Source organism: Orussus abietinus, unplaced genomic scaffold (assembly GCF_000612105.2).
Source record: "Orussus abietinus isolate OABI.00-Male unplaced genomic scaffold, Oabi_2.0 scaffold10, whole genome shotgun sequence".
Taxonomy (NCBI): domain Eukaryota; kingdom Metazoa; phylum Arthropoda; class Insecta; order Hymenoptera; family Orussidae; genus Orussus; species Orussus abietinus.
This window is the reverse complement of record NW_019396009.1, coordinates 474,086-501,473: the sequence shown is the minus strand read 5'-3', so window position 1 is coordinate 501,473 and position 27,388 is coordinate 474,086. Positions and strand designations below refer to the sequence as shown.

General features: G+C 54.8%; 2 protein-coding genes across 5 annotated transcripts in view; one reads left to right on the top strand and one right to left on the bottom strand.

Moving 5' to 3' along the window:
* Positions 1–328: 328 nt before the first annotated feature.
* Positions 329–2,028, bottom strand: LOC105699714 (protein KRTCAP2 homolog). The gene is made up of 3 exons (XM_012424918.2): positions 1,412–2,028; positions 825–1,043; positions 329–757 (listed from the first exon to the last, which is right to left on the bottom strand). Exons 1-3 carry the CDS (start codon positions 1,413–1,415, stop codon positions 585–587), a joined length of 396 nt encoding a protein of 131 aa, XP_012280341.1. The 5' UTR covers positions 1,416–2,028; the 3' UTR covers positions 329–584.
* Positions 2,029–2,068: 40 nt separating this feature from the next.
* Positions 2,069–27,388, top strand: part of LOC105699712 (spectrin beta chain, non-erythrocytic 2) — a 39,329-nt gene continuing 14,009 nt past the window's right edge. For 3 of the 4 annotated variants that reach the window (XM_012424916.2, XM_012424915.2, XM_012424914.2), the window contains exons 1-6: positions 10,958–11,115; positions 13,096–13,346; positions 13,556–13,723; positions 24,859–25,084; positions 25,321–25,598; positions 25,735–27,355. In XM_012424916.2, coding sequence (XP_012280339.1) covers positions 11,100–11,115; positions 13,096–13,346; positions 13,556–13,723; positions 24,859–25,084; positions 25,321–25,598; positions 25,735–27,355 — 2,560 coding nt within the window. In that variant the 5' untranslated portion in view covers positions 10,958–11,099. Of the gene's footprint in view, positions 2,182–10,957; positions 11,116–13,095; positions 13,347–13,555; positions 13,724–24,858; positions 25,085–25,320; positions 25,599–25,734; positions 27,356–27,388 lie in introns of those variants that run through there. The other variant, XM_023434409.1, reaches the window with a different exon arrangement.

The window sequence follows — 27,388 nt, the reverse complement described above, 5'->3', positions numbered from 1 at the left end:
GTATTTGGTGCAGGCAAAGGAAAAGAAATGAATCGGTGACGATGATCTGTTACATCAAAATTAATTTATGTTGAAATTATTTTATTACAAGCGTTGAATCTTTAATGTAATTTATGAGGATGCAATGTAATAATGGAATCTTAAATGTTATTAAAGTAATACGCATTGTTTAAATATTCTTTGTCCATTCCTTTAATACCAGTACCAACTTTCGTATTCAGTGATATACTATTTGAAGGATAATTTGAAATCCTACTATTCTTAATAAGGTCTTTTTCCTTAACCTTTAGTTTGCAGAATCGATATGGAATGAATAAAGGACATGGAGTGAGCTGTACCGTAAGTCCAAATAAAGGTTCTACGAAATACAATATATTATTCTTTCCCATTATGGAAATATTTTCCTAATATAATCAGTCACAACTGACGATATAATTACATATCTTTCTCGAGTGCAATCACACTTGTATAAAAAATGTCTTTCGCACCATTATTTTAAACCATACAAAAATTGCGTTCCTCTTTATAAACCATTGGAACTCATATGAATTATATAACATTCTATTCACTGTTCATAATCTTTCTCACTTTTTCTTCTTTGAATGTATTACAGTCGTCGGTACCGAAACGCAATAAGTTTCTTGTGAAATTCGATTAACATAGTACAGAGCTACCGCACTGAAGAGGAAACACGTTGTCGTAGCAATTCGATGAACCAGTCCTGCTGCGAAGAGCGATACGACGAGGGAAATAAACACTAAAACATAGAAAATTAGTATCCACGTGTGATGCTTAAATATCTTTTATATGAATGGCAAGCATACCTTCTGGAAAAAATTTGGCTTGAAACGACTTCCCAAAAACGGATGCCTCCAAATTGCCTAAGGCCGTTAAAACAAAGATAAAGAGTAGCGAGCCGATGTATCCTCCAAAGACGATATGCAATTGAGACGACGTAAGCCATCCTTTATACATCTGCATCCCAGAAAAGAGGAGGACTGTCAAAATGGACGAGAATACAAAAGATACTCGGCTCGTCACAGCTGCAAGGAATACAATGAATATTATAGATACAATAATTCGAACAAACTATAAAAGTTAAAAAAAAAAAATCAAAGAAGCTAAAGGATCGAAAGGAACTGATAAAAAAAAAAGAAACATCGATTTATGGAAATCTCCCTCTATTTTATTCTGCTGCACATTTTTTAGAGAATGAATAGCGATTTCGACCTTCTTCTAAAAAATATTAATTCACAAAAACCGACTAACAGTACGGCACGTCACGTAAACCGAGTGATAGCATTTATTCGAGGTTACAGGGAAGAGACAGCTCCGGTAAGACGATATCGCAAGAATAAAAATGATCATCGATATCTCTTAAAACATTTAGCATTAAAAATAGTTTACTCACCCATTTTAACAGTCAATATTCTTCACTTTTGCAATCTCAGATAATTTTTCAACCATACGCGACACGTACGAAATCCTGAATACAGGTCCGAACAGGTTCGAACACGCAGGCCTTTCACCTCAGTGCCATCTAACAAAGCCCGGCCGGATCACGTTGCATCACTCTCCCTGCGCGTTCGTTACCAATCGAAGCTCACAAATACTCAACCGATAAGAATCTCGACGAATAAAAAACAATGAAAACGCTGCAGCACCCCGTCCAAAGGGTTAAAAATCCGTATTAATAATCGTAACTCGTCCTCGATAAGCAAATATCGGGCCGGCGGGGGTTACCGTCGACCTCCCCGTACCGCGACTCGAATACGATGGACCGTTCAAAGATGGCGGGGTGCGCGGCGCCACCGGCGCGAAACCGGTTGCCGCCGCCGGTGGTGGGGATACGGACAAGATCGGCGGTGAAGGGGAGAGCGGACCGGGCTCGGAATGGAATGGAACGAAGACGAAGAGCGGGCCGACCTGGCAAGTCCTCCGGCGGTAGGCTCGACCGAGGCGGCGACTTCTCTGGTTCCCTCGAAGGCGGGCGGACTCGCGTCCGCGACTCGCTTAGCCGTTGACCACCGAGTGTACCGGGTGTACCGGCGCGCGGGGCACCGCGCCGCGCGCAAGGTGGGTGTGCTTCCAAGTGTTGCTGGCGAATCGACTCCCTCGGAACTCTCCAGACCTGCCGGGACCGACTCGCCGTTTGGATAACCACTGCGAACCGGGGGAAAGGTATGCGCCGTTATCGCCGCTCGCCGGAACAACGGAACGCGCTGCGTGCGCGACACGCGAGCGGCATCCCGGCCGCTTCCTCGAAACCGCCGCAGTTCCGCCGGGAATTTCGCCGGCGAGCGGCCCGAATTCCCGCCAGTCAGCCCTCGGTTCTCCGTCTTATCGGGTTGCGGCCAAGTTCGCCCGGTTTCTTTCAACGATCGAAGGAACCGTTCGATCTTCCGTCTCGACCGGCGTCCACGAGACCCGCGACGGAAAACCAACGGATCGCCCTGTCGCTTCCTGGTTAAACGAGACGCCGTAGGATAGGATTTTTTTTCTCCAAGGCGAAGTCGTAATCGAAGTCGATCGACGGGGAGGGTCAGGGTATGCGTAACCTTTAAACTGGATTATCGGTCCAAAGCGTTCCAAACGGCATTTGGATTAAGGCCACCGGTGAATTGAAGCCAGTCGGTCGCGTTCGGGTTTTCCTTCCTTTATTTTTCTCCCGGCTGTGCCCCAAGTGATTCTTTGTTTACCGCCGGCATTTTGCCGGATCGTGCGCCGCGCGATAACGGTTATCGCGGCGTACGCGCTACGTAACGCGATCTCAGGGAACGGTGAGTGAAAATTCGCGGATAATGGCGCGCTTGCGACCTTGCCGGGAACGAAACGTTAAACGCCGGCCAGTCTTATCCAACTCCCGCGAAATTGCCGGGAAAATTGCGCGACGAGGGACAATTTCCTCCGCGTACCTTGCATTTCGTAATGCCCCGGCATGCATCGCGCGGGTCATTTTTTTGTAGTCGACTCGCAGGAGAGCATTTCATATTCCGCGTTCTTTCTCGAGACCCGAAGGTCACGGCCACGTATTTAACCCGGAATCGCCATTTCGACCGAGTGGAAACTCCGCGAAGATTCCGACCAACGTATCTCGGACGCATTGTTTACATCGAGTGTAGTATAAATATTTATTAGGGCGGCGAAGCCTCGTACCGCGGTCCCCCTTGAGGTCTTTAATGTCCCGCGATAAGGAATATCCTACCCCACCTCCTGCACGCACCGCTCTTGATTATTCTCGCCATATCGTCCGGCGCGTGACGCTTTTCCGAGCCACTTGCAAATAAGGTTCATTCACGTTCGCTGCGCCCATACCGTTACACGGATAGTCGTCCTTGCGCAATCGAATCGAGCAATTGCCCATCGAGAGGCCAAACCGCGCACTCGCGGTTCTCGGGGATTTCGAGAAATTCCTCGAGACCCCGGGGTGCGTCAAAGAAGCCGACTCCCTCGTTTCTGATTCATCGGAGGAAAAAAGCTGACGCGGGGCGTGGACAAAATTTCGTAACGAGGATTCGCGCAAATCCGGCACGCTCTTCTCTTTTCCACCTCCATCGTGTGTACCGTTACGCGAGCGAGCGCCATTGCGCAATCGAATCGACGTCCGATTTGCATCGGAGGTAAGAGTAAACATTCGGTAAGAGTAACGTCCCCGGAGAGTTTTTCTATTTTTTTTTTATTTTTCGTCGTGTCGACCGCTACTCGTTCCTGCGAATGAATTTTCGAGAGGCGGGGACGAGGTGGACGTCGCCCAATCGAGCGCCGCCGGATGCCGGAAGACGAGTCGCGGACGGCTCGGGGAGACCGATTTTCCCGTTAGCGTGCCCCCCCTGGGTTCGTTTTTCCGGCGCCGCTCGCTTTTCGAGAACGAAACTGGGAGGCGAAGGAGAGAAGAGCCTCCTGAATGGAGGGCCTCTCGTGCTCCCCGGGGTCCAGCGGAGAGCGTGGGAGCACGTGGGCCACCGAGCGAGCGGCGAGCACGTGTGCGTGAGTACGCGCGAGTGTACGCATCGACTCCCTCCCCCCTGCCGACCAAGAACCGGGATTCGAGCCGAGGCGAAAAATGAAAATTCTTGGCCTCGCCCTCGTACCTCGTTTTCCACGTTAAGAGGCATCAGGCATTTAATGACTGAGAAAAAAATAGTACAATTGTAATTTTAGATTTTTTTTTTAGGGTTTGCGGTAGGATTATACGAGATCGCTTGGGGCGTAATAGACCTCACGCGTTGCTGGCGGTTTATGTAAATACTTGGAATTTATCCTCGATGGTACATTTGAACTTGATATTTTTTTTTTCATGGATAAAAACGTCTTTTAACGTAGAAAGCGAGGGCGAATCGGTCGACCGAATCGACGTCGGCGCGAGTTTTCGCGCCGCTCGAGCCCGCGGATGCGACCGACGTTTTCCCGGCGAAAATTGTGTCAGGGTTCCCCGGATGTCGCGCGCATTCTCGGCGGTTGGGTAATTCCGTATGCCTCGTTGATTCCTTCGCCGTGGAGTACCAGGAGAGATCGCCCGCGGCTCCGCGACCCGTAATACCGCGACCCCGGTTTTCCAGCTGGCAATGAGTGGTTTCACGGTCTTGGTATTGGATTATACAAAAAAGTGGAAAAAACAAAATTCAATAAGTGCAAGACCAAGATTTACTCGTCGTAACCTCGAGATGACGTCGGCGCGCTTCCCGGTCGCGGATTCCACGAAGCCTCGTCTCGCGATAATTACGGCGGAGGAGACGGATCGATTATCGATCCGGGCCATCGGGCCATGCCTCGATCGCGTTTAAATCCGACCGGGGCCTCTGACTAATTCCTCGCTCGAGTCGATCCGATCTCTCGTCCGAGGATGCCCGTTTAACGGGAGTCCCCGAGAATTCCGCGTTAATATCACCTCGGGATTCCACGATTCAAGGAAGTCCCGGGGAACTTTCGCGCTCCTCCGGGTCCCGTTAGACTCGGGGAAATACGGTAATTGGGCGGGAGATAAGGCCGGAGCAGGTATTAACGCTTATCGCGCCGAGTCGCGGAAACGGCCCGATGACCCCCGCGATGCCGGCGGAATCGCGGAATACGTATTAACGGAACGCGGGAACGGGTCTCGCTCCAGGAGCCGACAGCCGCGAGACGGGACGGAAACGCGACAGACGACGTCCCCCTTTTTGCGATGCGGGGGTAATCCGCCGATGGACCGTCCCGTTCGCCGCGAGTCGACGTCCCCCGAGGGTGTTACAAAATAGAGCGACGCGACCCGTCCATTCGATTTAACTCCGAGGGGACGTCCCGCAAAAGGACTCCGATCCGTCCACGAGGTCCGGCCTCGAGATCGTTTACCCCCCTCGCCTCGGCTTTTCGCTCCAGGACAAGTATACGAGGCAATTCCGATGCGCCGGAAGCGCGCGACGCGTGCCAAGAGCGGCGACGCGTTGTTTGGCTCGCGTGCAAGTATGCGGCTCAAGGTACGACCACACTTGGTCCTTTTTACTCTTTGACTTTACGTACCGGTATTTGCGACACCTGGTCTCTCGGTCACCGGAAGCGGCCGAAACGGACGCCTCGTTTTAGGGACGTTTCCCCACGTGAGAAGCCTCGGCGCGTGGCCACGTGACCGGCGAAAACAAGATGGCGGCGTCCAGGCGACCACGTGGTCTCTTGGCGGGTCGCTCGAAAAATCTCATCCGGCCCTGTCGATACGTCCTCGCCCCGGTATTCGAGGTGCGTAATCGCGCGGAACTCGGTCGAGAAAATGCCCCACCCGATGCGCCGGAAACGAGCGGCGACTCTCGGTTTCTCTTATTTGGCTCGCGAGCGAACGCGCGACGAGTCAGCGCCGCCGACCTTTGGGGAATGTTAAAATCGTTACCACGCCCGCAAGAATGCCGATTTTTATGCCGGCCGGCTTTCTATGCGCTCGGGACGTCGCATCGATCTTCGCACCTCGGTGCAGCTTTCCTCTCCCTGCTCCCCCCTCGTACGTCCTTCGTCCACCAAGTACTCCCGCTCACCTGTCATCTCCCCCGATTGTCATTTTCCGTGTCTGGTCGTTAACCGAGATCCATGCAATTACCCGGGCGTACTCCCGCGATTCGTACCCATGTACGTAAACGCTCGTCCTTATCTCTCGAACGCCGTTAGGACGCGTTAGGATAATCCGGTATTCGTTGTCGGACATTCGTGTTGGAATTACGTCAGATAGCGCCCAGTGTCGTGAGACGGTCTCACCGGGGAGCGTCCCAGGGTCCGCCGGTAAACGACTCTCTTCCGCTCCTATCGATCCTCCTATCTATATTAAGTTTATTCCCGATACCTCGAGTGGGAACGATATCTCGCGTACGTCGGGTGGTAACGGGGGAAATACCCTTTCCCGGCCGCGATAACGAGTTCGAACGTCATCGGGCTTTTCCGCGGGGCACCACTCGTTCCGCCGCCTTATCGACAATGCCGCGATTATCGGGCGCGAACCGCTGGAGGTGCGACGACCTCCCGCGTTCTAGAGGTACCCGATGTACCCTCTCTTTAAGATCGCATCGTGGTGTTATTTATCTCCCGCGGAGATCGCCGCGCGGATAGCATCGGTGGGTACCTCCGCGGCTTTCACTCCGCGGATATGCACCTGGCTAAGTAAGCACTTAGGGCATCGTTATTACGCCTTTTCTCCCCTTCGCGCTCATTTTTTTCATCGAGGAACTCTTGGATAGATTCTCGCGACTCCCCTTATCGGGCGCTTATCGGTCGCGAGCCGTAGTTTTACCTCGGCTTGCCGAAATCGAATAGTCGAACCCTGACCTCCGAGGGGGATCGATTAATCGGGTCCTCGGAGATTGCCTCGGAGTGGCGTTAATCTCGATGCGACGAGGTCGACTCGGCACCGGAATGCAAATAACATATCGCGAAAGTGAATCGGGCGAAGCCTCGGTACGGGATCGCCAAGAGAGACAAAGAGGACCGGGTGGGGAATGCGTTCCGTCGAGGGGAAAAAGAAGCATCGATGGGCGTCGCGAGGAAGATACTCGACGAAAGCCTCATTGCCTATGGACCGATCCGACGCGAGGCTATAAACGATGCACTTATCGTCCGTGTCATTATTAACGGTGGGCTTACCTCCCTTCTTCTTTTTTCTTTCTTTTTAATTTTTTCTTTTTTATCGAGACCATCTCCGACACCGGGCGCCTTGTAATCGGGCCCGCGCGGCGTCGTTTAATTAAAACACGGACCGGAGTGCGTTTATCGAGGTCAATTTCGCCGATAAACATTGCCAAGCATTCGGATTCGCGACGGGGGGAGAAATTTCGACGCGGCCTCGCTCGCGTGTTCCGCGACCTGCTTATCCGACGTTATCACCGTCGGGAGGACCGAGTGATAACGACTCGAGCGCCCTCTCGGACGTCGTGACATCGCCGGCGAACTCCGACCTCTGCTCGTCGACCCTATTGCGATTTTTCCCCGTCCTTGAATTTTTGTGTCGTTTCTAGTCGACCCAGTCGCGGGGAGAGAAAAAAATTCCTCCGCCTGCGTTCCGAGGATCGTCTCGTTTCCTGTCATTTTTCCGCGACTTTGGCCGCGATCCGTGAGTAAGTCGCGTCGAATCGTCGGCGACGTAATCGAATTAATTGCGACCGGGAGGGGAGACCTCGCGAGGCGGCACCCACGCGGATATTCCGCGAAGTCTCGCCGACGTGTCTTCTTTCGCCTGACGTAAGAGTGCGTGGGGGTAACACCTGACGAACACCGAGTCTTCCGAATATCTCCGGTGCGCGGCTATTTCTAGCGCTCACTCGCGCGTACTTACTCGCGCGTACGTACTCGCTCGTATGCGAGAGAGGCCGCGATATGTTTTCCCTCCCGTAGGTCCGCGCACTTTCCTCCGCGCGCTTTCTAACCCGGGACATTCCTCGACTCGTCGGTCCTCGTCCTTCTTGGCTTGAAAAAAAAAAAGTTGCACGATTGAAAAAATGAATTATTTGATTTTTGGATATTTTCGGGAAACGAAAATATCCAAAAAACGAGGTTTCGCTCCCTCGTTGAGAATCTGGACGGGAGGAAATCCAGGCGAGGTTCTTCGCAAGTTTTCGACCTCTCAAAGGACTGCCGTCTTTCGAGAGGGGGCAGGGAACGCTCGGGGCCGGCTCCGAGTCACCCTGTAGGCTTCGCACGAGCACCGATAAGATTACTATCCCGCGGTACCCCGCGAACGTGACGGCACGATTACGGCATGCGGTATTTTTAACCGGCTCGCATGAAGCAATTTCTCGCCGCTGCGCGGGAATTTTCATTGACCTTTTTAAGAGCGTTTCCCCTCGCGGCGAGTCCTCTTGCCCGGGGATTTGAATTTCAGCCTTTGAACAGAGCGCTATCCTGGGAGTAAACCGGCGGTAAGTCGCCCCCGGATGGAGGGAACCCCTTGAAGTTCCACCCCGGGTCGTTGCATCCGGAATCCGCTCCCTCGGGGCTTCGTCTCCGGCATGACTCCCTTGCCACCCTTTTTGTTCGCTTCTTCGAGCCTGCAGGGGAGAACTGCGCGAGCATTTGTTCCCCCCCTTTTTTTTTTCCGCGACATCTGCTCGCCTCGCGACTTCCGCCTTTTAACGTCGCGACGCCCAGGAGGCGTTCGAATTGAAAATCATTAAGCAGGACGACCATTGTCCCGGGATAAAGTTAGTACCAGAGTAACGAGAGACGGCTCCTCGACTCGATGGATTTCGTCGATCCGAAGAATCTTTTAATCGGCGCTCTCTCCGAAGTTCTCGCCTGGCGGGGAAAAGGACGGAAGGAGAAAGTGGAGTTTTATTGATACATCTCGCCGTGAGAAAAAAAAAAAAAAACGGTCTCGAGGAGCTCTATTACCGGGGAGCTTCCTCTCGGCCGACGATGAGCGACGCCATCGTTCCGTCGAATTAAGCCGCGGATAGGTGATCGATCGTGCCTTTTCGGCCGTCACGGCCTATCGGAAACTATCGATCATCCGTACCTGTTCCTACCGCAACGATCGATCCCTGCGTCGATGCGCGGGCGATCGACGATCGATCCGAAATTCGTCGAGCGCACTTCCGACTCCGATCGGTGTCCTTTCCCGGCGCGGATTTCCTCGCGGAAATCCCGGCGAGGATTTATCGAGCGTCGCGGAAAACGGGGACCGGCAAGGGAAACCTATATTTGCCCGCCGTCCAGCCGCGACTTGGATTTCGTTTTTTTCCCTCTTTCCCCCCTTTTGTCCCCTTCTTTGACATAGCGCGATAGGCGAGCGATCGGTTGACATCTTTCCAGAGGGTGGACGTCTTCGTTCGAGAACCGTCCCGGGGGACTTTCTCCAAAGTTCTCTTCCCCTTCCACCGCGGAGTGCCGGAGGCGACGAGAACGCCCGGCGGTCTCGAGAGCGAGATCCGCGGCGGGATTGAACGCACCCCGTTGCGGCCTCGTTGCGGACTCGTTGCGCGGCGATCTCGCGGCGCGTTTACGGCATCGCGTAATCCCTATTATTACGCCGAGTCTCGTTACCGAGTCGCGTCGGATTCGGCGACGCGGCGTCGCGGAATCGAAACGCACCCTTTGACGGATCCGGCCGGAATAAACGGAACGATCGGCCCCCGTCCATCGATGCGACCGACCTAGATGCGTGCACCGTATTTCCGGCGGGATCTCGCTCTCTTCCTGCCGCCGACAATGGGAATTCGGCCGAGCGGCGAACAATGGACAGAAACGGCGCGCCATGGGATCGTTCGCGACCGTTTGGCACTTCCGCTCTCGAAGTGGACCGACCGTCGTTTCCTATGTTTATTCCCTCGTTTATTTATTTATGCGCCTTTGGTCGTTTTCTCCGCATTTGCCGCGGGATACTCGCGGAGTCGCGATCCTGCCGAGGGGGAGCGACCCGGCACGTCGTTCCGCGATATCATCGGGGCAGGTCTAAATAAATCGTCAAGCAGCTTCCGCGAGGATCGAGGCTGCTCCCTCAGGGGGAACCGAGTCCATTCACTCGGGCTCATTGTCATTCCATCCGCCGTGCGAGATGATCGCCCCGATACCCCTCGAGATGAATCCGCCCGATCTGGCTTCGATCTCTGCCCTCCGATCGGAATCCCTCCGCGATCGCGTTTCCGGGCGCGGCGAGAGAGCCCCGGGGAGAGAGAGAGAGAAAAAAAAAATAGTAACACGGCGTTACGGATTTCTGAAGTGTTTTGACATTTCGTTAGACCTCGAGAGACAATGCCTCGAAGCCGACGTTCGGGCTCGGTTTTGACAGGAGATATTTGGCTCACAAAACGCCTCGTCAGTGCGCGAAAGAAACGGACCTCGAAAGAAACCAAACCTGGCATCCTCCCTCTTTTCTCTCTCTTTTGAAATCGAGACGCCAGGAAGCGCCTCGTTTCTTGTAATTCGACGAACGTCCCGCCCCGTTTGGACGTCGGTGTCGCCGGCGCGAGCCGAACAACGAGCGAGGCATTACTCTTGAGATAACCGATGTTTGCTCGAAACATTGTTCCAGCACTTTCGTCTCCGGTTACTTCCGTCGGGGCTTTAATTGCCAACTACGAGCGTTACGCCCAAGTCGAGGCGACGTCGACGTCGGGGACCGAGCAGGCCCTCGTGGCTGCGTAAACATTTGCACACGTGTCGAGGGAACGCGTCGAGTTCTCGTTTAACGGGCCCGTTGCAAGATTCCGCAATAACAGGCCGCAGGTCGTTTATTTGTCGAGGTCGGCCCTGATTCGCATCGCCGGAAGCTCGGCTGCCCTAATGAGCGTTTTGCCCCCTTTAACGAGCGCGCTTATGAAAAAACTACGTACCGTAAGAATACGTACTCTATTTGTAAACCGGTCCCTACGCCTATGCGGCGCGTACATGGTAACATACTTTCAAGGTACCCTGGCGGCGCGAGTGATAAGAGGCCTGTTAGTGGCCTTTAGCTAACGGCTGAATCAGTCGCTTGTCACCGGTCGTCAATGATATACTCCTGCCACGAAGTTTTTCTTCGGCTCGCCGCGGATATCTCCCGCGATGTACGAGCAAAGGACGAACGGTTAATCGTGAATTACCCGTGAGGTGTACACCTTGCACGGGCGTCACCGAGTAATTAGAAGGTCGGAGCGACCGCCAGTTTTCTAACGATGGCGGAGAGATACGGTAAATATGGACGTACGCCAGAGATATGGACGAGAGGCGCTCGGAATGTTAAGGACTGGGCTGATTAGATAAAATACCGTGAAAAAAAAAAAATTCCAAACGTGGATTCTAGTGATTTTTCTAGCTGACACGGCTAGTGGTACGTGACGACTCGATCTCGTCGATTTTGCCTCCGGGCTCTTTCCTATCGATAACCGGCATCGGGGGCGATGCCTTTATCACCGACTTGTCTCCGCGTCATAAACCTCGGCTGGGTAAATTGCTCCAGATTTGTTTTTATCGCCCGGCGATTAAATCGCTATTTCGAGCGCAATTGTAGGCGACTTTTTTTTTTTGTTCCCATTTGTCATTTCGTGGATGTTTAGATCGTAGGCCAGGCGTCGGATTGGCTTTTCAAGACCCAGACACCTCTTTTCACGTCGAACCGTTTGTCTCCTCGTCGACGGGTCGTTCTTTATCTACGTTGTCACTTTTGGGCAGGCGTCAAAAGCGAGAACCGGCGACGCGGAATCGAAGGCTCGGCCTCTCCTTTCCTTCCTTGGCTGCGAGAGGAAGTGGCTGCAAATTGCCGGCACCTCGGAATCGGTTAAACGCCCCGTCATTCCCCATTCGTCACCGAGCCTCGTAATTTTACGAGTGTCGGCCGAGTGATTTTCCGCGTGACGCCTCGACGCCGCGACGGCCTTTCCGCGACGTTTCGTCTCGGCGACGCAGCGTAGATGAGACGCCCCGCCTCGTCGGCCGAGTTTTTACCGATCTTCGCGGTTTCCCCTTTGTTTCAAAAACGTGGAAAAACAAAATTTAAGCTCAACCTCCCAGGCCAACCGGCCAAACGTCGGCGTCGGGTTCGCCACGGCGAGACGCTTTCTTTTCCTTTTTTTTTTTTTCTTTATAATCGACTTTTGCACTTTGTCGCACCGCTCTCGGTGGGACGCGATAACGCGTCCGCCTAGCAGCGATATCTTATCGGCGGCGGTTCATCGATGGAAATAGGCTCCAATATCGGGAATGCCGTCGCCATAGTTTCCACACAAGCGGAGATCGTATCTCGCGATTTTTTCCTCCAGATATTTTTTTTTTTTCTCGCGGAGCCGGGGTGACGAGTTGGCATTTCGGATTCCGAGGGTCGAAGGATGCACCTCGGTGCACCCTTTGCCATAAAGCCGTCCTAACGCGGTGGTATTTTATTCCCGCGGCTACCGCGTACTCTCCTTTCACGGGCCCGGCATCCGCCCACTCGACATAATTTATGAATACGCGCATGTCGGGCGAAACGTGACGTAACGGCCGCGTAATAAACACGTCCATTGCTCCTCAGGTTGGGCCGACCGTGCGTCGTAACTCGTGGAGATCCTTTTTAATAACCAATTGTTCGAGAGTCTTTATAAATTTCCGCCATTCATTTCCGTCAGCTCGTCCTTCCGGAGCGGCTCTTTCGGGCTCGGGGTTCGCCTCGAGGTCGACTTGGCAACGTCGCCACTGGGTTGTTTACTCCCTCCTTTTCTTCCCTTTTCTGGGGCCACCTCTTACGCCGGAGAGAGAAAGAGAGAGAGAAAGAGGGAGACGGAGCCAAAGGACCGGTCCAGTTGTGCGGTTTCTTTCTCAGTGGGGGATGATGCCGAAGACGTACTCGAAGGCCGCTCGAGTCTTCGCGATCTCGAGCTTCAATGGCTGGCCATTGAAGCTTCGAATCCGGTAGCTTTCGGGACGACAATGCCCACCGGCGGCTGGACGGGTTTTCGCTTTCCCCCGTCCGTTGACAAACATAATTCCGATGTAAATAAGGACGCGGCCCATTATACGAGGTCCCTCTTTTTCTCTCTCTCTCCGTCTCGACGGGACTCGGCGATGTCCCTCGCTCGCTGGCCGCCCGAATTCCGAAGCCGTGACTTTTTGCATTTCTAATATCCCAATGTGGAATTAATCCGACGACGACGGTGGCGACGAAGAGGGGAGTCTGAAGCGCGATCCATGTTTCAGGGGCGCAGTATGAGCCCGGCGCTGGGCACCGCGCCGCACCCCCCGCAACGCCGATCGTCAACGAGTTCCCGGTCTCCTATCAACCGCGGAGAGTCGACCGATATCGTGGCGGCCTCTACATCCAGAGGAGAATGACTCAGAGGGAGGACGTCCTCAAGTTCGAGCAGGGTCGCATCAAGGCCCTGCAGGAAGAGCGGCTGCACATCCAGAAGAAGACCTTCACGAAATGGGTCAACTCGTTTCTGCAGAAGGTGCGTTTATTTTCAACGCACGCGGCAAGGCCCGGATTCCGGGGACCGTTTGCGTTAGCGTCACGTCCGGGGCCTCCCTTTCCCTCCTGGCTTCTTCTCTTTCTCCGGAGGGGAGAGAAAGCGAGCGCCTTCGGTCTTTTCCCCGGTCGCCGAAACCGGCGATAATTTAATCAACTCGGGTGATAATTCCTCCCTCCCCCTCGCTGCAGGTGCGCATGGAGGTGGACGATCTGTTCACCGACCTGGGCGACGGGAAGAAGCTGCTCAAGCTCCTGGAGATCATCTCCGGCGAGCGACTGGCCAAGCCCAACAACGGGCGGATGCGCGTCCACAAGATCGAGAACGTTAACAAGTCGCTGGCTTTCCTCCACACCAAGGTGAGTTCGCGACTCCCCCGTCGGGGTTTTTAGACGTCACCTCTATGCAAAGCGGAGCCACGAGAGACGGGTCGCTGGTGGGCGGCATTCCGACCCGGGGAAGCCGTAATCGGTCGATGGGCCGCCTCGTTGACCCCTGATGCCAGACGGCGACGGGGCAAGAGACGGACCGCGTCATTGCTCCGTAATTGTTTCCTACCACCGCATGGAACGAGGTCAAGAAGCGAAGAAGCTGCCGCTGCCCAAAAAGCAGCCACCGAGAGGACGAGGACGTTGGAAATGTCCTCGGTACTCGGATTTTTTCAAGAGCGAGACCGAGACCGACTTTCCTCGTCCGGAGAGCGGGAGGAACGAGACGTTTCCGCGAGGAGCGAGCGAAAAGGCGACGTCTGGAAGTCTTGGGAGGAAAGGACTTCCGCGAAGCCGGCCAAGTGAGGAGCCTCCTCGTGAATGGCCTCCATACCCTCGGTGGCTTATGACATAATAGTTTTATGCACGGCGCACACGTAGAACCCGCGGCGGGAGCCATCCGCGTCGGCGCGCTCGAAACCGGCCGGGGAATAAAGTTTATGCGAACACACAGGCGGAGCATTGACCAGCCACCGAGGCCTACCCACACGCGAGGATTCATAGAGAGTCGCTCGAAGAAACGGACGATTCTCCTGTTACCGCGAACTCGATCCGCCCCACGTCGTATTTCCGCCGTGGAGGCGCGGGACCGACCCTCCGTTCCCGTCGCGTTTCGGACGCCTGTCCCTCTCCTTCGTCGCCCGAATCCGACGATTTCCACAATTTGTCCGACATTCGCGTCCTCGTGCCGACCGAATCGGTCCTCGCTATCCACTTTTCCTCCGATCTCCCGGATTGGCGAAACTCCCGCACGTATGCGCGTTCCCAGTATCCCCGAGAAGCAAGGCGTTACGTCTGCATTGCGTTTGCGCGTTTTTGCTGGCGGCCGTTTTCCGTATCCATCGAGCGCGATCGAAACTAGTTCGAGACCACCCGGGCTCGAGCGGTTTCCTTCCTTGACCGCAGGGAGAGCCGCGCCCCATATAGGGCCGAGACGTCCTCGAGTCGCTTTAAGGACGTCGTATTATTGTGCCCCCTTCGGACATCCCCGCGGGAATCTCCGAAAGCGAACTTTAAGGCCCCTTAACGTGGGGTAACGTCTCGGTTTACGGCGCATGGAGTGAGACTTCTCGAGGAAGAGTCGAGACGCGCCGCTAACCGTAGACGGAGCCTTTTAGGTCGTCCTTGATCGAATTTATTTTCTGCGTTACGCGCTGTAATTTCGGATTTCCTCGGAAAGAGCATTTTCTTTACATTTATCCGTACTCGGCGGCCTTTCTCCCCGGTATGCCGTCGACGCCGGCGCAACGGAAGCCTCCGGCTCGCCGGACCGTTTCCACATCTGCAACCTATTCCCGAGAAACCGGGCGGGTACATAACGCGCCAATACCCACGGGGCTTTTAACGAGCGGACGCGTCCAACGGCTCGGGGCTCGGCTCGACGTTGCGGATCTTCCGTTTCGCGTTCGACCCCGGATCGCGAATGCGTTTTCCGAACTCTCAGGTGCGGTATCCACCGTGGAACGGGCCTTGATCGCGAGCGCGAGCGGAATGTGTGTTCTCCGCGCTCGAGGGACCTTTCTCCGCGTTATGCGGCAAACACGGCCGGCCGTAACAGCGACTCGCAACCGATCGACCATGCGCTTAGTAAATAATGCATGATGGACGTTTGCGGGATCTGAGTTAAGGATAGTACGGCCGATCCTCCGAAGGACCGCGACCCAGGGTCGTATCGTCGGAATCCGCGAATCGGTGACGCGCCTGATCGGTCTTGGTCTTGGAAATTGTGCGAAACCATTTTTCTTTTTTTTTTTTTTTTTTTTAAATAAAATATACAACCAAGACCATGCAACACCGAGATCGATTTTGCCCGTCACTAACGTGGATCCCTCGAGGGGAACGCTTTGGTGAGATCAGGGGACCCGATTCCGCCGGTTTTTTTTTTTTTTTTTTTTTTATCGAATGGACCCGTGGGAATTTTTGCCGTCCGGTCCGCGGCTTCGTCGTAAAATACCGAAACACGAGTGATAACCGCGACGAGGATAATCGCGCGAGTTCTCCTCGAATCCCGAGGCGACGTAGGGAGCTTTACGATTGCCTAGGAAAGATAGGCTCGATTTAATTGCCCTATGAATCAATGTCTCATTTCATATTCACGCTACGCCGAGGTGCGTTTATACCTCTCTCCGCGACGCCGTGCGACTCCACTTGTCATCTTTATTCTCGGCCGCCCAAGGTCCTGCATCGAAACCGACCTAGTCGCTTCTCGTCCCGTTGGTTTGCCCTATGTTTCCTGTTTCCCCCGTTTCCTCGTGTCGGTATTTCAAGGATACGGAGGAAGAGAGAGAGAGACGAGGAGGCGCGATTTTACGAGACCGCGAGAGGGTGCACCTCCGAGCTCGCCCGAGTTAGGCATTTGGATCGTCGCGAGAATGGACGTTGACGGGCTGGAAACGGCAAGGCTAACGTCTCGGCGATAAATCGTCGACTTTACTGGGCCGATTAAACCAGGTTCGGGGCGAAGCAACTAGCGTAGATCCACCGAACTCGAGCGACGACGTCCTCGCTCAAGAGCGGCCATCTTGGACGTCGCCGACGTGCCTCTATCGAGGAGGCACTCCGTTAAATTTCCATAACTTAATTGAAGGAAAACTTTCTAACGACCCGGTCGTGCCAGTTTCGTCTTAATTGATTCTCACGAGCCAGCCTATTGTTTTTACGAGTTCCTCGGCGAGCGGTCGCCGAGATCCCAATCGGTGGGGAGAGAACGATGAAACTTATCAATTTCCCAGGACCGGATCGGAACGAACATCGAATTCGAGACCGTTCCCCGCGGTTCGCGAGGGTTTGGCAAAAGGGGGCATCGTCGGGCCGGACCCGGCCATTCCGCGCTCCCGGTCCCGCAGGAATCCAACCCCCAGTAATTAGGGAGGAATTTGTTCGGGGTTCCGAGAAGACCCGGCGCGGCGCGCCTCGCGCGGAATTCTCAAATCCCCGGGAATCCGAAATCCTCGCTGAGTATTCGCGTAATCTGAGAAATTCGAGAGGCCGTCCCTGGTCGCGGCGCAATTAACGTTCCTTCAATTACGCGGCGCGTTTGCCGCTAAGTGGCCGCTTCTGGAAGTCCGCCGGCCGAGCGAAGTCGAGAGCTAAGTTTCCCGGCGAACGCGATCGGCCGACCTCGACCGTCTCCGTTTTTCCTTTTTCCTTCCGAAAGGAACAAAAAGAGCGCGACCTCCCGGTTACGGAGGCGTCGCCCCCCGGGGCCCGCGACGCGGACGTACATCGTATGATGTCACCGGCGCACTTCCGGACGTCCTCGTTGCCCGGTTGTCCTCGCTCTTACGTAGCCTTGCCGAGAGGAAGAGGGACGCTCTTCCGCGGCGCGGGCGCACGCGCTTTTGGCCGGTTTCGATTTTTTTCGTTAATTTTCTGCGGTCCATAAATCGAGACGCCGGCCCGCGTCGGGCCCCGCGGGTGCGGGGGGAGCTCGGGGGGCCGGAGAGGGAGAGAAGGAGCGAGAGGTCAGCGACCGAGCGAAACTCGCCAGACCGTGAGTCCCACAGATGTGAAATAAAACGAGACCCGGCATTGCTTATTAATAATCGCTTCTACGGGGAGGCCGGCCCGGTATCGCATATTACGGTTTCGGGGCCGAGGGCTCCTCGTAACCTCTCGGCCCTCCCTGGCCGGACTCGCCGATTACCGCGCAAGGAACACGTATGTAACGACTCTTGCCATAGGACCTGGGCCTCGTCGTCGACGTTGTTGTCCAGCCGTCAGGGGGTCGTCCGCTCGATGTGTGCCGCGGAATCGGCGATAACGGCGGACGCGCTAGATTCGTTCCGGACGGCGATCCGCCGAGCCCGAATGCCACGTTCCGGGCCCGTTTTCCCGAGTGCAAGGCGGAATTCCTTAAGACCCCGATTACGTTTCGCTCTTGCGTAACTGGACACTCCTTGCGCACCTCTTTCGCGGCCGGGCGAACGCGGAATTCGACGGCGCCCTTGCCAATTTTATGTTCCCCTCTGGAGAAGCATCGGCGCCTCCACCGGTCTAAGATCTTTCAAGACTCCCGAAAAGCCGTCGCGGTTGTCGGGACTCGTCGCGATCCGCGAGGATCCTCGGGACCGTTTCGAGGTTTCCTCGGAGAGGCGGAATTTCGAATGGCTCACGAATTGTGAAAGTGACGTTGCCGTGATTAACGCCGTCACGAGGCACCTTGCGAGGCGTGAAAGTCCTCTGCCACTCGAAGTCGGTGGATCCGCTCGTGGAATTAGGAATGGGTGATTTCCGCGATTGGAATTAAGGCTCGGTCTCCTCGACGAACGCCGACTTGAAATCGGGACCGGGTAAACACGTCCTAGGAGACGGAGGAGGCAAAAGACGAATCTCTGGAGAGGAAACGGACGAGGGCGAGAAGAGTCCAGTCCCGAACGAGAGACTCGCTTCTCGGAGGTTAAAACACCGTTTAAACTCCAGAAAAGTGTCCGGGGGTTCGGCCGGCGATCTCCTAAAGCATCGACCGACGCCTCCGCGCTCGGGCCGATATTTACATAACTGTAAACGACGTTGTAAACCACGGCCCCGGTAGGAGATGGGACCGCACCGCGTAAATCCACTCGGAGCCTCTTTAAAGCGCCCACGGGCCTCGCGCCGTCCTTTTTTCTCGCTCTTTTCTCCTTTTATCCCAATGTACTTCTCGCCTCCCCTCTCTCTCCCTCTTACCGCTTCGCCCTCCGATACCGCCATAACTCTTCCTCGACAAACCGTGCCGATGTAAACGATTTTACGAGCCCGATCTCCGCTCTCGCGACGTATGTCGGTCACGAGTTCCGCGCGAGAGGCGCAGCCTCCTCGGCTGGATTTATAGAAATCAATGGATTTATCGCGGGGGTACGATATTGCGAGCGTCCCGAAGCGACTCGTCGAGATGTAATCGAGATTATTCGGCCCGGCCCGGTTTCCTCGGAGGTTTCTCGCGCTCGGTATGTGGTCCTGAGACGAGCGCGAGGCCGGCTCGAATAATCCCGCGCGGGCCAACCGCACGCAATCGACAGTCAATTATCGCAAATGCGTGTTATCGAGGATCGACGCCATGTGCTCGAGGTGCGCCGAGGGCATTTCTGCCCTCCACCGAGGCCGGGACTGCAACCTCAGCGCCTCCACTTTTTATATCCCGAGGATAAACGAAACTCCGTAAAGGAGTTGCACGTCCTCGGCGGAAACGCTCGCGAACGCGATCGTTAATTACGATTATAATTCGAATATATCGGCGGGCGCGAGGCCATTCCGCGGAGAATCCTGCGAGGGGCGTTTCGGGCGGAAACTCGATACTTTTCGGCGGAGGACCAGTTCGCCGTTAAAAAAGTTCTCCACGGAGTCCCGGCGAACCGCAGGGACCCGAGTCGTGCTCCTGGCTCGCGGTCCTCGGTTGGCGCATTTTTTTTTCTTTTCTTTTTTTCCTCGCACGGATTTTGCGAGGGTAAACATCTCGAGGAACCGGGGGAAAGGGAAAAGAAGGACGCGAGGGCGCCGGTCGGAAGTGTGCGCCGCAATTAGCATGGCGCGCCAACAAGGTCGCGGGAGAAATTCGTCAGCCGCGAGGAATTCGTCGGTTTCAGGTGATTCGAAAGCACCGGGAATTCGAGGTGCAACGGCGATTACGCGATCGGCGCAATTGCCGGGCCGCTCGTGCCCGGCCGGGGGACACGTTTGCGGACCGGGACGTGACCGGTCCGGATGCGGCGTCTCCGGCTCACGTCCGTCGATCCTCCTCGCGACGCCGGAAATTAGGAAATCAGGACGGAGTTTCGCGCCAAGTACATACCCTCGTCGCTCTTAAGGCTTGGTTTGGGCATGCCAAACTTGTAAGAATGAATGGGTTATCGGCGGGCGTTCGTTGCCGTTTCCGGGGAGAATTCCGGAATGCGTCGATCGTGGAGTTACGGGGAGGACGCGTTTTTCGCCCTGTTCCTCCGTCCGCGCGGGCCTGGATTCTTCCCGCCTTTCTCTTCGCCCGACAATGGACAACGGAGAAAGCATTAGGCCGCGTCCCCGTTCCTTTTTCTAGATTTTACGAGTCCGACATCCTCTGCCCCGGAATGGCGCCGTAAAAGTCCTATCTCGTCCCGACTCTCTCGGCGAGACTGCACGCCACATGTCGGGGAGCCTCGTTAAGGCTCCTCTTTCTCCCCTCTCTCTCTAGCTCCGCACTCGCGCACCCCGGCCCCTCGAAAGTGCGCCGATTAATTTTCTTGCGCCCGATATCCCTTGGACAGTTTTCCGGAACTTTCGAAAATTTTCACCGCGCTCCTCTGAATCTTGGAAACGGGGAAACCCTATCTCGACTTGCCATTGACTTCCGAATAGGTCGCGCCGTCGTTTTACCGCCGTTTAACAAGAGGCGTTAACGCGGTCCCCGTCGCCGACTCCGTTAACACCCGTGGTGAAATCGCGGATAAGTGGTCGCGAGATAATAAACGCGCGACCGTCGACTCTCCATCTCGACGCACCTCCGGAGTGCTCGGATCGGGACGGACGCATCGTCGATCCTCGACTGGAATCCCATATTTTCCCCCTTATCGGGCGTCTCGCCATTTTTTAACCCTCGACGGGACGATCGACGGAAAGAGTCGTGCCGACTCCTAGACTCGCCGACGTCGCCTCCGTTCCCTTCCTCCTCCGACGTGCCATCTCGATCCTCGTTAGGCCACGAAGTGCATGTTCGCGCCGAGGCGCGCGATAGCGTTCCCGATCGTCCTGGGAAGATTCCACCGGAGAACCGCCGAGAAGGAGTCGAGGCTCCCCGATAGCGAAATCCGGAAACTCCGAGAAATTTTCGCCAGGCCGCTCATAATTGCCCGCTGGCGCAATGACGGGCCCGCCGGACTTTTCGAAACCTCGGGAAGCAAGGATCGAAAGGCGGAAAGTGCGCTTCCTCTTGGTTGCAGATTGCACGCTCCCGCGACTGCGCCGAATTAGAAATCGGGATGGGAGAAGTGAGAAAAAGCGGCGATTCCAATTACACGGGGGCTTTCGGGGAATCCGTTATGCTCCGGCGTACAGCGCTCGCCTCGTTTCCTGGACGAAGGAAACATAAACTCCGGCGATAAATAAATATAGAGGAGCAAACTGCCGCGCAGGTGCAACGCGATATCGGGCGGAATATGCGGAGGGCATCGGGGAAAGACTCCCATTCCGTTCCATCGTCTTCTATCCCTCTCTGTCCTGGTTTGCGTACCGCGGGCACCGCCATGTACTCGCGTATACCGCACATAGCCGGCTTATGTACCCGTAAACCACTAATGTATCCCGTAACGAGGGACGCGTTACGGTACAAGTAGTAGAAAAGCGTTACGACGTCGGAAGACTTTATTAGTCCGAGGAGCTCGAACGACGTGGAAGACGGCTCGCTCGACCTTGAAGAATTCCCCTCGATCGTCCCTCGTCCTCTCGGCGAGTCCGATCGAGGGGGAAAAATCGATTTAATTAGCCCTTCGATTCGAGCCCATCGCGACTGGACGAAATCACCGAGCCCGATTCAAAGCTCCGAGTGGATTAGACTCCGGAGATCTCCCTCGAGCTGGGGAACGATAAATATCGATCGATCGGGACGCCTTCGACAGTTGGAAATTATATCCCTCGCGGAATCGCTTCGATCAGCTGATGCGAGTAGAATTCGGTCCCTGCAGAGGGTCGGAGCTTTTCTCGAAAAATAATTAAGAGAAAGAAGACGTAGTAATTTTTTTTTTTCTTCCTTTTTTGAAAACGATGTTCCGAATGTTTATAGAGAATAAATTGTTAGTGGCGAATGGAGGACCAAGGGGAACGGCGGACGACCCGATGCCCCCCGCTGATCTCGGCGAGGCTCGAGATCCTCTCGATTCCGCTCGTATAACCGCCTCTCGCAATATCTATCTCTCCCGAGTTGTCATTCGCATACCTTCGATCCACATTCCGTGCTCTGCCAAGAATGCGCGACCGCTGACGCAAACGATGCGGCGCGGAAAACCGCTACGCGACGAGGCCTTCCTTTCGTGTCGCACGTACATGTGCGCCCACCGATCGCGGACTGCACGCCGATCGCCATCCTCGAGGACTCGCGTTTCTCCCAGATGCCCTACAAAAATTGGAAAAAATTAAAACCCGCCGCGCAATCGCCTCTTGCCCCGCGGTATTGCTCATTCGCAAAGGAGTGACCCAAGTGGCATATTTCTCCCCGTTGAAAAGAAAAAAATGTTATCGTAGGACGAACCTTTTCTTTTTTTACCGTGGAGCCGCTCGAGAGTAGCTTCGATTTTGAAGGAAGAATTAGAAATTTGGTTCCCGGGTAATGAGCGGTTGCTTTCTCGCTAATGTTTACCGGTTCCTGGGTCGAGGTCCACTCCCGTACCTCGCCGAGACTCTCCTCGGTTCCGACACCTCGCCTAGAGATATCGACCTCGGGCTCGCGCCATTCGCTTTCTCTCGAAAAAAAAAAAATACCTCGTCGAGACTTCGGTTTCCGAGTTTCGAGCATTCGGGTCCGAGCTACTCCCAAGTGGCCGCGGTGCATAGGTGCACCTCGATCGTTTGCATCGATATGCGCCACGCAACGGGAACCGTTGGCACCGATTTCCGTGAGGAGAATGCCGCCTCGCGGAAAAGGCCGTTTCGAATTTTGGCCCCGAGTGCGCCAACTCCCCGGGAGGGAAAACGTTCGTTGGGCTACTTCTTTCGGAGCGATTTCTTTCCAGCGAGGCCTTAACAGGCCTCGATTAAATTCCAGCCGAGGGCAATTGAAACTTCGAATGGGCGTTTCGCGGCAGGAACGATCGCTCCTCTCTTCTTCTAGAGGGAATTTATTTAGTACGTTCTCACCGAGCCTCGAGAAAAATCGGCGCGATTTTTTTCTTTTTTTTTTTTTTTTTTTTCAGAGGATGCAAAATCGATCCGGGGATCGGCTCGCAGGGAAAAGGGAAGATAATCCCAGAGCAAGTATCGCAGGAACCACCGTCCGTGACGTAATAGTAGCATCGGGCAGTCATGCAATCCCTGCGAGGTTCTTCCGGTTGGGCCCGGGAACCCGAGAGCTCGTCTGCAAAGAATCGCTAAGGGAAAGATGGGCGAGAAAAGGAAAAAAAAAGCCGTTGGAAAGGAATCGATCGCGACGATCGCCGCTAGCGGCTCGAATGGCAAGAGCAAGGGTCAGTGGTTCCCGGTGCCTGGAATTGGCAGGAATTCCCGGACACTTCGCGTAAGAGCGGTCGCAAACGTGATCTAAGAACTGGCGAAATTGTCGAAATAGGACGAGGTATTAATTTTTGACTTAAAGTCTCGCCGGGCACGAGGAAGTCGATCGCTGATCGATCCCGGCACTCGGCGCGAGGAATCTCACGGCTCGGCGATCGATCCGTTGAATTTCAGATCGGGGAGCGTTCCGGCTCGAAATCGACGGAATATCCTTCCCGTTTTCTCGCTTTTTCCTGGCGCGCTTCCGGAGTCGCCCGTCGAACGTTCCTCCGCGCAAGAAGAGGAGAAATCGTCGGCGGAGGCGACGGCGGAGCGTTGTAAGCTGCGAGGGACGACGGGCAAATAACGAGCTGAAATTCGCCTCGGCCGATCGAGGAGACAAGAACGGGCCGTTAATTTAACGCTCCGGGCCCCTCGGCGCGTAGGCGTAGACGCGGCCACGCGTTTTCCGCACCCTCCGCTATCCTCCGAGCTCGTCTTTCCGCGTATCGTTCCATTTGGCATTCCATCGGGACGGTCGCGGCATAACGGGCGAGCAGATTAACGAGACCGCTCCAATATAGCGGGAAGTAAATGGACGTGGAGTGTCCGACCTTGAAAATTCCGTTGCGTTGCCGGGAATATCGTAAATATCGCGGATATTGCTCCTGCGTTCGCATTCCTCGCGGAATGCATCCGCGTTATCGGTCCGGGCCGGGACACCCACCTCCTTCGGTGTAATGGAATAATTAGCGGTGTCGCAACGCCCGTCCTTTGCCAATACCCGCGCCTCACGACTTTGAACTATGGGTTTACTCGCGGAACGTAACCGTACATTTATCGCGTTCTAACTTGGCCGTGCACGGGCTCGCGGCTCGTTCGTTATTCCTGTCTCGCTCGAGCCGCGATTACCGCGTGCGGGCACGCGGCTCTCGGGCGTTGCCGAAATTCGAAGGTCGATACGCGTCCAAGTAACGGGCCCGCTTCATTCAGGGCTCCTCCCCTTCTTTTCTCGAATTCTCTCCTCTCCTCACCCCGAGCCTTTACGAGGGACCCGACATAAATTGCGGGAGGCGATTTTTTTACGACTTTTCGAGACCTCCTCCCGTCATTTAAGAGCTCGTATTGTTTTTGCGCCGGAAAGTGTTTCCTCTCCGCGCTGATCTTCCGGAAGGAGGAGCGTCCTCGAGAACTCTCGAGATGCACGGGATAAACCGGAAGGAGGAGTCGAGAATGCGAAATAATCGGATTTCGGGGACGAGTCGATTCTATATGGAATTTCTCTCCCCACCGTTCGTAAATCGTCGGCTTTCCTTCTTTATCCCTCCTTGGGAATTCCGAGGGAGGAATTAACGGTGGCGGTTACGTCCTCTCCTGCGGGATGAAAATAGAAAATGATAACGATAAGCCGCGCGCTTTACGTCGGGGCCTAATTGCGCGTCGTACCTTCCGGATGTTGTGACTCTTGGTTTGCGGCGGTTATTAATTTCGAGGGATAGACACGTAGCGTCGCTTTTCGGAACGAATCGGGCCTTAAATTAACGCGGGCTTTCTCGGTGCTTTCTTTTGGATTCCGGTATTGTTCGTCGCCTTGCAAAAGCAACACTTCCCTCGGTGGCCTTGTCGTGTCCGATCCGCAAGCGATCGGACGGCATTCCAAGCATCACAAACGTTGCACGGGATACCGCTCGATCTTGTCTAAATTAGACCCGCCGAGCCTTATCCTTTCGTCCCTGGCTGCGATTTAAAGGGAACGGGCCCCTTATTGTTCCCGCCTCATCGATAATTTCAACGAAAATTGCTTCGGGTCGCGGGGACCAAGGGTGTAAATTATCGATGCATTTTCCTTGCAGGTACGATTGGAGAGCATCGGCGCCGAGGACATCGTCGACGGGAACCCGAGACTGATTCTCGGCCTCATCTGGACCATCATCCTGCGATTCCAAATCCAGGAGATAGAAATCGACGTCGACGAGGAAAATGAGAGCAGCGAGAAGAAGTCCGCGAAGGATGCGCTCCTTCTGTGGTGCCAGAGGAAGACCAATGGCTATCCTGGCGTCAACATTCAGGACTTCACGGGTAAAGCGTCTCGATGGGGTTTATCTTAGGGAATGTCTAGAATGGTTCCCCGATATCGATGCTAATATTTTTATCTACGGTTTCGATGACCCCAGGAATTGGGAGAATGGTCTCCGCCGACTTAACGGGCGGTTTCTTTGCGAATGTAACGTTCGAGCGGATATTTTTTCCCCTCGATTAAATCCTTTTTCCTCCGGGGTCGTTAGACTAAATTGCATTGTTATGGTGCACAAAAGGTTCGTGGAGGAGCGGTCTTGGCTTCAATGCGCTCATACACGCTCACAGACCAGACCTGGTCAATTGGTCGGAGCTCCAGCAGAACAAGCACATCGACAATCTCAATTATGCTTTCGACGTGGCCAATTCGGAATTGGGGATACCGCGGTTGTTGGACGCCGAGGACGTGGACACTGCGAGGCCCGACGAGAAATCCATCATCACTTACGTGGCCTCCTACTATCACACCTTCGCCAGGATGAAGAACGAAATCAAAAGCGGGAAGAGAATAGCGAACGTAGGTAGCTCGGTCGTCGAGGACGAGGGGTTTGACCCCCTCGGATATGACGCGCGTCGAATCGCTGAAATATTGCGGCAACTAAGAAACGGGCATTGCGGATGTTATTTATAAAGATGTATCTTCCAATCCGCAGATCGTTGGCCAGATGATGGATGCGGACAAGATGAAGGTCCACTACGAGAAGCTGACGACGGACCTGCTCGAGTGGATCAAACTGAAGATCACGGTTCTGGAGAGTCGGAGCTTCCCTAATTCTTTGGAGGGCATCCAGCGCGAGCTTTTGGCTTTCAAGCAGTACCGGACGGTGGAAAAGCCGCCGAAGTACAAGGAGCGATCGGAAATCGAGGCCCTCTATTTCCACATAAACACGCAACTAAAGTCCTTGAATCAACCCGCGTTCACGCCCCAGGAGGGCCAGCTCGTGCACGACATCGAGAGGAATTGGGTGGAGCTGGAGCGAGCCGAGCACCGGCGAGAAGTGGCCTTGAGGACTGAATTGCTTCGACAGGAGCGACTGGAACAGTTGAATTACAAGTTCGAGAGGAAGAGCGTCCTGAGAGAGGGCTACCTCAAGGAAATGATACAGGTGCTGTCCGATCCGAGGTACGGCAGCAATCTGGCTCAGGTGGACGCGACCGTGAAGAAGCACGAGGCCATCAGCGCGGACATCATGGCCCGGGAGGAACGCTTCCACGATTTGACGAATATGTCGGACGAACTCGTCAGAGAAAATTACCACGGCCTGGAGAGGGTGAGAGTTCGCGAGCAGGAAGTTCTCCAGAGGTGGAAGGAGGTCTTGGCTTTCCTGGACCACCACAAAGTCAACCTGGCCGCGCTCTGCTCGCTCATGAGCCTGATGAGGGAAATCGACACCACCCTCGCGACCATTCAGGAACTCCAACTTAACTTCCAAAGCACCGACGTCGGCCCGCATCTGCTGGGCGTCGAGGACTTGCTGCAGAAGCACAGCTTGCAGGAGCTCCAAGTTACCGCCCTGGGGGAGACCCAGAGGCGACTCGGGAGACAAGCCGCCCAGCACCTGGCGCAGCCTCAGAACAAGGAGATGCCTCTTCTTCAACAAAAATTGAAGCTTCTGAATAACGCCTATGATGAGCTCATGGAGAACAGTAAGGAGCGTAGGGCGCGGTTGGAGGACGCCAGGAACTTCTTCCACTTTCTGCAGGACCACGAGGACGAGGAGTCCTGGCTGGTCGAAAAGCAGCGGATCTGCAAGGCCGGCATCTCCGCGAAGGATCTCCGGGCTGTGATCTCGTTGCAACAGAAGCACAAGGCTCTGCAGGACGAGATGAAGGTCAGGAGGCCGAAATCCGAGCAGCTCTGCAACGCCGGGAGGAAGTTGATAGCCGATAACCATCCCTCCGCCCTGGAGATCCAGAACAGGATCGAGTCGTTGCTGGAACATTGGAAGGTTCTGGAAGAGCTGGCAGCTCTTAGGAAGAAGCAACTCGATGACGCTGCCGAGGCCTTCCAGTATTACACCGACGCCAACGAGGCAGACTCCTGGATGAACGAGAAAATGGCCCTCGTCGCCTCGCAGGATTACGGCGTCGACGAGCCCAGCGCGCAGGCGCTGCTACAGCGTCACAAGGATTTGGAGGGAGAGCTCAATGCCTACAAAGGCGACGTGCAGTCTCTGAATCTCCAAGCCGAGAAATTGATAAAGGCCGGAATCTCAACCTTGGAATTGTCCGCGGATCCAGAACCGGTAGCCGAACTGGAACAAGAGGAGTGGAGTAAGTAAAGGCTTATTAACTCGAATCGATTAG